We start from the raw sequence: 10,092 nt of genomic DNA, 5'->3' as shown, positions 1-10,092 counted from the left end.
AGGTTACTGTGTTTAAATAAGTGTGGGTTTTGGGGGTGGGCGGGGGGGCTGCCCAATTTTCCAAATCATTTCAGTACATCTTTTGTGTATTAAATTTCCATTTCCCTCAGTGCATAACTCCTCCCATCATGCTACAGAAATGGGATTAAAGGGAGGGGTTCACGGTTCTGCGCATGTCCATGAATCAAAATACTTTTTCACCTCTGCTCGCTATGACCCAAGCCTGTTTAATTTAACTGGGGTGGTAATTTTTTCATATGATTGTGTTATTTCACATGCAAGTAACTGTAAACACATCAACTGTGGAATAAATCCTACAGGTCAATGCTAAATTCAATATCGACAATATGAGTACGATCCACTAGCATTTTCTGTGAATTTTGGTCATCAGTCATTTTGCTTGGACTAATTATAGAATGTGATTACTGAAGTACATGTGAGTGGGATTTTTAAGGCCATAAAGTTGATAAGAAAGAGAAAAAAGATTTTTAGATTCATGCACTTGCGCTGAAATGTGAACACCTCCCTTTAAGCTCCAACCATGTGGGCCATACCTAGGTACCACAGTCATGATAGAATGGAAGAGTGCCCAACATTTCTCTACGGCACAACTAGGAATGGTTCCATAAAATCTCCACTCCTTGGAACTCCAATAGCGACCAAAATGAAATTTGTTTCATTATCATTACTTGACCAAACACGGGTTACTAGTGAGAACAAAGGAAGATCAACAGAGGGAATTATCTAAGGTGAAGACTTGGACAAATGCCTTGCCAACCAAACTGAACATGCAAGTTAACAAATAGCCTGTAAACAGACTCCCGTCCAGAAATGCATGCTAATGAATTCATGAACTGTATGATAAACATCACAAGGTGTCCCCCAACCTTAATTCTCACTAAAACACACAATTACTCTTGAAGTCATATGAAAGTGACAAAAAGGTCTGCTTTATATGAAGTACCCAAATTCACGGTTAGGTGCATTTCTGGACATAAGCGAGACTCCCAATTGGGGTATAGGGTGAAGAGTTTGGTCTGAAAGTAAGGAAGAAAGCCTGCCTTTCTTTCTTGCCCCCAGACCAAGCTCTTTGCCCTATATCCCACTTGGGAGCCTGTTTGCAGGCTATACTAATCAACAAAACATTTGAGATTAACAAAAACCAGCTCATGACTCACAAAAACACTCAGCAGGTTTTTAACATGGTTGCCAGTAGTTCTTACACTAGAGATGGTCTCAGGGCTGCCACAAAGCTGTCTTAGGGAACTGGTCAAAACAAGTTTGTTCAAAGAGGACCCACCTTGTCTGGGGTAGGGGGGTTATCAAAGACACCTCCTATCATGAACATTACTGACGAAATTTTATTGGCTTTAAAATGTGAGTTGACACAGAAATATTCAGCTATCAAGAGTCAGCATTGCTAGATAAATAAGAAAAGTGAGGTTTGAATCTCAATGACATGTTTTACTGCTTGATAGAGGGGTGGCTATGCAACAGAGACACCATTTTTTGAGGTTGAGGAAGGGAGATGCAGGCAGAGGCCATCATCTATTTTGGGGTTACTTCCCTTAAACTGCGAGCAGTCTCTTATTTTTCTTTTGCATCACAGTAAAATGCGATAACGCGCGATGAGCAAGCAATCTCTCCTCCTTCTTTGCCAGTAATTTGCAAAATTTTCACTTTTCATGCACCTCACTTGGCTCTGAGTAACAAAGGACGACTGCTTGCGGTCTAAAGCTGTCTTGACAAGGAAAGTAGCTGGCTACAAACCAAAGGAACACCCTGTTGTATAAAACATGGAGTAAAATGGCTTGTTGTGAGCTTCTAAAGTGCCAATGACAACCCTTATAGTAAGAACGATTGGGGTCATTGTTGTATCTTTTAGGGGTGGGGCAGGGGCAGATTGTGCAGGATGGGTATTACTCAGTGTTAGAATATGATAGTACCTCTTAGGGAATCAAGCCAAAATATTTATTTTTCAGTGAAATGACTTGGCACCTGTTAGGGGTCAAAATAAATTTAATCCATGCCAAAAAAAGATTCTGGTATCTTTTGCAGCATTTTTTCAACTATTTCTGACATCCCCCTATCATTTTTACATGAAAGACTCCACTCCCTCAGCCTGAGTTTAGATGCCTCATGCCCAGGGGGTGCTAATATATTGCACCCAAAAAAATACAAGACTGGAAATCATACTTTTGGATCTTGCGGGAACTTTGGCTTGAATTGCGTAAGAACTATTAGCCCAGCGGAAATTCGAACCCAAAAAACTACGCGCAGATTTTTCAGACCTAAAAAAATACACGGTTAAATCTTCAACCCCAAAAAATACAGGAGTTGAAAATTTTTGACCCCAAAAAATACGTTGGACCTTCCCCCTTCTCCCCCCCCCCCCCCCATCATGTTTATACCCTAATATCCCCCCTGGGGCCCCATGTTCAAAATCTAGATAGAACCTCTCTTGAAATCAATATTGTTTGGAACAGATGCTGTTATGTTCTGTTAAATAGTTTAATGGCCTATTTCTTTTAGCAATATATCCATTTCATGTGCCTTCAGCCAAACTAGTCAAATTCAAGCTCTTGTGCATTTCCAAACCTTGTGAACAGCAATAACATTCTAAAGGCCATTCTTATCTCTTCCAGACATTACATGTTACTTTATTCATTCAATGTAAAAAATTCTTGGTAGATCTGTAAGAAGCCAGACACACTACATTGTAGTTAACTGTTCATTGAACAGACGACAAGTACAGGTGAATGGCCCAAAAGAATCAATCAAGGTGATCACTGGATCAAAGTAAAGAGCCAAAAACACTAGCTAACTGTTAACTTATAAATGGTAATAATTTTTTAATTTTTTTTAACTGTTAACTGTTACCATATTTACACAATTAACCGCCTGCCTTCAAATAAGCGCCCACCCTGAAAGCCCAAAAACGTACTAGGCGCCCACACCACCCAACAAAAAACATTTCTATTTCTGTACTAGCCCAGTGTGAAGATGAGCATCAGTTGTGTTCCAAAATTGGTTTTAGATACAGTGGTTAATGAACTTTTATAATATATTGTTTATGACTTGTTCATGTTAGCTTTTGCACTTTTTGCTTTGTCTTGTTTAAGCAAAATAAACTTGTTATTTCTTGTTAACTTATTCTCTAAAATGTCCTTGCTTGCTGAAAATGTTGGGAAAATAATAAGCACCCACGTTCATGGGCCCAACGCGGCCAGGGCAGTTAATTGAATAAAATTAATACGGTTATTTAAAAATGGTAAGGAAATCATTGGATCAAGATAAGGAGTCATAAGCCCATTGACCTACATGTATCAAATGGTCAATAAAACATCACGTGCAGTGGTTTTAAAACCCGATAAAACCTCCTCCTTGTTAGTATGCAGTGTTTGTTTTTCTCGTATGCTAATTTCCAATGTTCACAAAAGCATCATTGTTAAGAATGCTCTTGACACAAGCTTTTCCAGGAATGTTTTTGAAGCCATTCAAAAAACTTGCAGCACATGTTTTATCGGGTCTAAACCACTCAGCTGTGCCTCGTGGTTTTAAATCCAAATAAAACACTGCTACTCATGTTTTAAACATTACGTTAATCACATTTCAAATCTTGAAAGCAAACTTAATCATATGTTAGTTGCAGAAAAATTTGGAAAATGTTTGGTTTCAGGCCTGCCTATTAGCCTTCTCCCTGCCAAGATTGTTTAATTTGTTTTTCTGCTGCAGGGGCAGAGTCATGCATTCACCAAGGTTTTCACTCGCGTCACACTTGCGTTAAATGTGTCAACAAGTCGACTGCGTCATTGAAGACGCTCCCCTTATCTGCGATTACTACTAGTTCCTAATTAAAGCAGTGTTGTTGTAAGGAATCATTCAATGATGTAGTCATCACCCAAGTCTTCAATATGAAGTTCATCCCATAATAACGTCTACTCTTGATGAAACTTTTTTACAACCAGATACTGAAAAGAATTCATAAGCATGCGGAAAATAATCCATCTGATCAGCAATCTCTCTAACAATGGCCTCTTTGACAGGGAACCCTTTCTTGGTCAGGTCACTCCTTATGCATTGTTTAACATGCGTTCTCTCCAAAGGCAGAAATGGAACCAAGTGATCTATAACTTCAGATTTCAAAAGATCAGCAAACCAGACACCTGGGTTGTGCTTGACAATGCCATGAAAAATGTTTTCCAGTTCACTTAACGTCAAGGTTTCTCTGAATTTCCCATCAAGTACATGCTTCAAGACATAGTCATTTATTGCCTGACCCCCAGAATTGGAAAGAAAAATAAACACCATGTTTTTGTAGCCAGCAGATGTGCCTTTACCGCGGTAGTCCAGGATGGCATTTTTGATCGCACGCATCATTCCAGGGTGAATTTTGTCCATTTCGTCAAAGATAAACAAACCACCCTTTCTGCATTGCGACACATTCCCTCTGATCCATTCTAATAGCTGTTTATTGTAGCTTTTGACTTCTGATTCGTGAGGGAAATGAAGCGGAATGATAAACTTGTGAACAAAAGGGCTCAGCGTCTTGCGCTTGAAAAAATGCTCCGTGATAATATTGCTAACAAAGTTCTTTCCTATTCCGGTCCGACCGTGAAAGGAAAAGACAAGTGGCTTCAGGGCATCATGCTTGTTAAAGTGACTCTTTAGTGCGGCAGTAACGAGTTTCAGTGCGATATGTTGACCGTATAACTCAGCCTTGAGAGTGTTCCCAACGCCTGAAATATTCTTACTGAATTCACCATCCAGGCAAAACCCATGAGGGTTAATGTGCAAGTAGATTGATAACAACAGCACACACAATGTTAAAAATACGCCCACTTTTACACCCTTAGTAGAAGGCTTACTTTTTCGAGAGATTTCTTTGTCAACTTTGGTGGGTTGCTGTAATTTCTCCATCTTTCTTTTCAAGCTGGGTTGTTCATTTGAGTCGCTGTCCTCATTATCACTAAAAGAAAATGTAGATGTTTTTCTGGAAACCCTTCTTTTGAATGGTGAATAATGACAACCTGTTGATTTCACTTCACTGGCATCCCTATCTCTTGTAACGGCAGTCTCCTGGCAGTATGATTGGTCATTACCATCTGTTATTTTCCTATCAGAGGTTCCTTCGCTGGAAGTCAAGTCAACGACTTCAATGACTTTTGCTGCCGACGCAACATTTGGTGCTGTATTTGAAGTACACCCTGAAACAAGCTTTTCACGCTGATCGCTAGAAGTGCATTTCTCATAAGGGCTAGTTTGCTCATCTGGACAACTGAACAATCTCAAGCTTTTGGTGCCTACTTTCCCAGGTACCTGTGGTGTTGAATAAATATTTGACGGTGATCTGGAGTGAGGCGTGGCCTCAAAGCCCAAACCTCTATTCATACTGGTCTGACCAGTTTTACTGGACATTTCAAGTCTGTCAGACTGTCCCAAGGAGCTACCACTAGTATAACTGAAAGCCGGGCATGACATATGCCTCGATAGTGGGCTGAACGTATTGCTCTTCTTTGGGCTTTTATTTGCTTCTTTTGTTTCTCGAATATACTTAGCTACGAGATTCCTAGTCAAGTCAACATCTTTGAGTCCCACACCACGAGGACGCTTACCAACTACAAGTGAACACGATTTATGAACGTGCTCTTGTATAACCATAGGCGTGGCCTCAAAGCCCAAACCTCTATTCATACTGGTCTGATCAGTTTTACTGGACATTTCAAGTCTGTTAAACTGTCCCAAGGAGCTAGCACTGGTAGAACTGAAAGCCGGGCACGACATATGCCTCGATAGTGGGCTGGACGTATGGCCCTTCTTGGGGCTTTTATTTGCTTCTTTTGTTTCTCGAATATACTTAGCTACGAGATTCCTAGTCAAGTCAACATCTTTGAGTCCCACACCACGAGGACGCTTACCAACTACAAGTGAACACGATTTATGAACGTGCTCTTGTATCACCATACATTCTTCCTGGTTCACCTCATTGCCTTTGGAAAGCAAAACCGAGCTTTCTGATCGCGAAGAACGCGAAAATGATGTATTTTCAGACCAAGGAACCAGAGGAGAAGACTCAAGGGAACTTAATCCGGAGCTTGAATCAGATACGGTGATCACTCTTGATTCGTGATTTTCCTCATCGGAATCTAAACTCGGTTCGTGATCACTTTCTCGACTTTTTGGACTCCATTCCTCGTCTTGTCTTTTCCGATACCACGAAGAATTTGGAGAGGAAAAGTTTGGATGGAAAGATGAAAGGAAAGCCATTAAAATTCAGGACAAGACGATCACAAACAGCCAACCCAGTCGCGTCGACACTACTTAGATTCTTCGAAACCAGGGGGGGCTGGCAGCTGCCTTTGATCTTGCCGCTTTTCGGAAAGTGATGATCGCCCCAGGCCTAGCCTGAGTATCAGGCCTTCCTAAGGGGAGTGGGGAAGAGGAGGGGGAGGGGGAGGGGATGGGGGAGAAGAGGAAAGGAATTTTTCTTCCCTTTTCCCCTTCCTCTCTTCCCCTCCCCCCCCCCCCCCGAAAAGCCTGATACTCAGGCTACCCCAGGCCCAGAACAGAAATCTGTCAATCATTCGAAAACCGTAACGCGCATGCGCGAAATGCGAAGATTAAAATCAAGACCGCTGGAATGAGGTGCCAGCCTTGTTTTAGGTTAGTAGATATAGAGTCGTCGTCAGCAGTGAAATTTTGAGCGACATGTTTTCAGCGAGTGTATGTGGTGAAGAATATTTTTTGTAGTGATGGTTTTTCGTCGTCTCAGGAAGATATTGTACGTCGACAAAATAGTACAGTTCAATTTCGATTGTTGTTCAGTTCTGAAGAAACTAGAAGCCACGCAGTGTTTCACGACTGTCATCGCGAAAGCCCAGAATGTAAGCTTCAAGGTCGGCTTGGAACTTTAATGTAAGCTTATCAAAAGTATTTGTCCCACATTTTATGCGTATCAACTGTTGAAAGCGTCGTTACGAATGAAACAGCATGTTTATTTTATGGATTTAAATGTTGCGTGACGACAGTTATTCCTGTAGGTTTAATTTTAATGCACAAATTGTTTGAATGCATACACAAGGAAAACGGCTTGAGTCCTTAAGAAATTTTTAGATAAGAAAATTTTGCAACTGGAAAGGATAGCTGATAAAGATCTCAGAAGAAGATTGCTCAACATTATTGTGAATAGAGCTACCAGGTTTGTATGAGCGGTTGCAAGGGTGTTTGTCTCTTGTCTGTATGAGGAGATTAACTTACGTGAAAAGACATTCAGGTCCTTATTCTCTTGGTAAAAAATTGGGAAGTTGAGTTCAGTAGCACCGGGTGAACAATGTACTGGTACACTGAGATCTTGCAGAAACCACATGCATGTGCAGAAACCTTGGAAGGTACTTGTAAATACAACAACAACAATTTTATTCAGTATTCCCATATATATACATGGTATTACCTATGTCAGTAATAAGTCTGGATTACATTAAATAATTATGTCTAATAATTAAGCTAGCATTGATTGCCGATTCAGCATTGAATCATAAATATAAGCAGCAATGGTTCTACAAACAAAAGGATCAACGTTATTAAAAAGAAACATGATTTTTGAGGTATTGTCAAGATCATTAAAATTTCGATATTTGTCATTTATTTCATCAAAATATTTCTTACGTGTATCATGATAACTGTTCGCAAGAGAATAGAAAATGCGATTCGTCTTCAATTTGATTTGAATTACAGAGATAGCAGGTTCTCAAATTTTCAGGTGTCTTGTTGTGCCGGCCAGTTTCAATTCGCAGATTGTGATTTCCAAGACGAAATTTATTGATTTGTTTTTTGTGACGTACATTTTTTATCGAATCCAAGGAGTCAGTTTTGTGGCAATCTTGTTTAAAGATAGAGTAGAATTTTAGTTTTTTATTTAGATTTAGTAAATTAAGTTGATGATTAGTTGAAGTTTTATTAACACTTAGTCGAATACGTTCAGTGAAGTTGTTAATGTTTAAATTTGAAATGTTTAAATTGGAAAGATTACACAGAGAGTTGACTCTTTGCATAATGCTCAGTTGGTTTTTGTCGGTCATTTCTTTAGATAGGTAGAGGCATTGTTTGGCAATGTTATCTTCTGGTAGACTTTCCAGGTGTAACCAAAATTTAATAATATTTATGTCAATTTTTGCTTTTAATGATAATCTTCCAAGTTCATTTCTACATGCTACATTTGGGCATTGTTTATTGACTCCTAAAAAAAGTTTACAGAAATAAACATGTGTTCGTTCGATTATATCTTTTTCCCATGTGTTATAGTCGTTTTTGTCATAGACTCCCCAAACTTCTGAACCATACATGAGGATAGGGAGGAATAAAGAATCAAATATTTTGTTCACAACATCGATTGGTAATTTTGAGAAGTTGAGGAAACGGCGTGTTGCAAATATAGATCTCCTAGTTTTTTCTTTTAAATTTATTTTATTATCTCGGAAGTTTCCATTCGACGTGAAATTGACTCCAAGATAAGTGTAGTTGCTAACAGTTTCTATCTTTTCTCTGTTTATATGAAAATGGTGGTCATTTAAAGTAGATTTTCTGAGTTTCTTTTGAAAAATAACAACTTTCGTTTTCTTGAGATTTATATTTAGTAACCAGTCGTTACAGAACTGGGATAATGTATTTAGTGCTGTTTGTAATCCTTCAGCCGTGTGAGAGATCAAAATTAAGTCGTCGGCGTAGAGGAGGCAATTAAGTTTTGAACCGTCCGGTAGTAGAACTGCATCTGTTTTCATAGTATCAAGAAGGGTAGGAATCTCGTTTAGATAGAGATTAAAAAGCATTGGTGAGAGAATGCAGCCTTGTCTAACACCATTTGCGTATTCAAAATATTCTGTTCTTTGATAGCCAAATTTAATGGAACATTTAGATTTTGAGTAAAGGTTTTTAATTAAGTCATAAAATTTACCTCCAATCTTATTTTGTAATAATTTATAAAATAGGCCGTCGTGCCAAATTGAGTCAAAGGCTTTCTTAAAATCTATAAAACAAGTGAATAGTTTACCTTTAGTAGAATGCGTTACATGTTTGTCAATCAATGTTCGAAGGGTAAAGATGTGATCAGATGTACGGTGTTTTGGCAGAAATCCAATTTGAGCTCGATGTAAAATGTTCTCTTCATTGAGGTAATGTTGTAGTCTGATGTTCAAAACCGAGGTGAATAGCTTTCCAAGACAGCTGTTAATGCAAATTCCTCGGTAATTTGAGGGGTCTGACTTGTTTCCAGACTTGTAGATAGGAGTGATGATACCTTCACACCAAGATGAAGGGAAGAACCCGCATTTTAATATGAGATTAAAGAGTTTACATATTGAGTTTTTTAAGTACCATATTCCTGTTTTTAGCATTTCATTGCGAATTCTATCGGAACCAGGAGCCTTTTTTGATTTTAACGATTTTGTTGCATTTTCAATTTCCTTTAAGGAGATTTCATCATCTAAGTGATTATGATCTTGTTTAAAGTCTTCTAACGCGGATATCTCATTTGTTAAGGAGCGGTTTGCATTTGGTTTCGAATGTAAATTCGTAAAATGTGTGAATAAATTATCAATAGGTACTTCTTCTTCATTTTTGTCACGAGAATTGTCTTCATTTATCGATCTTAGGTAATTCCAAAACTCGTGGCTTTCTTTATTATTTATAAGATTATCAATTTTAGTGTTAAGAAGTACAGATTTTTTGAATTTAATTAATTTGTTGTAGTCACGGTGAGATTTGTGATATTCTTGTCTTAGTTCTTTGTTATGAGGATTTCTGTGTTTTTTGTTAGAGAGCACCTTTAACGACCTTCTCGCTAATTTGCAGTCGTTATCGAACCATTTTTTTGAGATTTTATTTCGGTGTATTTTCTTTCGACAAGTGAGTCTCAAAGAGCGCAATGAGATTTCATTCAGTAGATTAGTAAATTGTTCAGTTGCAAGCTCAACACCCTCGCTGTTTGAGGAAAAAACAGTCTGTTCAAATAATGATAATTTTGATTGAAATTCGTCCATTTTCAAGGTATTGAGAAAATGTTGTGCTGAATCTTTATTCCAGATATATTGTTTTGGT

At 38.5% G+C, this 10,092-nt stretch overlaps 1 protein-coding gene across 1 annotated transcript; it reads right to left on the bottom strand.

Moving 5' to 3' along the window:
• Window positions 1-2,492: 2,492 nt before the first annotated feature.
• Window positions 2,493-6,290, bottom strand: LOC146482323 (uncharacterized). Its single transcript, XM_085107110.1, has 2 exons — window positions 5,923-6,290; window positions 2,493-5,646 (listed from the first exon to the last, which is right to left on the bottom strand). Exons 1-2 carry the CDS (start codon window positions 6,265-6,267, stop codon window positions 3,922-3,924), a joined length of 2,070 nt encoding a protein of 689 aa, XP_084963236.1. The 5' UTR covers window positions 6,268-6,290; the 3' UTR covers window positions 2,493-3,921.
• Between the last annotated feature and the right edge of the window lie 3,802 nt (window positions 6,291-10,092).

Source organism: Pavona decussata, unplaced genomic scaffold, assembly GCF_977016875.1.
Source record: "Pavona decussata unplaced genomic scaffold, jaPavDecu1.1 SCAFFOLD_46, whole genome shotgun sequence".
NCBI classification, from domain to species: domain Eukaryota; kingdom Metazoa; phylum Cnidaria; class Anthozoa; order Scleractinia; family Agariciidae; genus Pavona; species Pavona decussata.
Note: the sequence above shows the minus strand (reverse complement) of the source record. Positions and strands in the feature narration are given on the sequence as shown.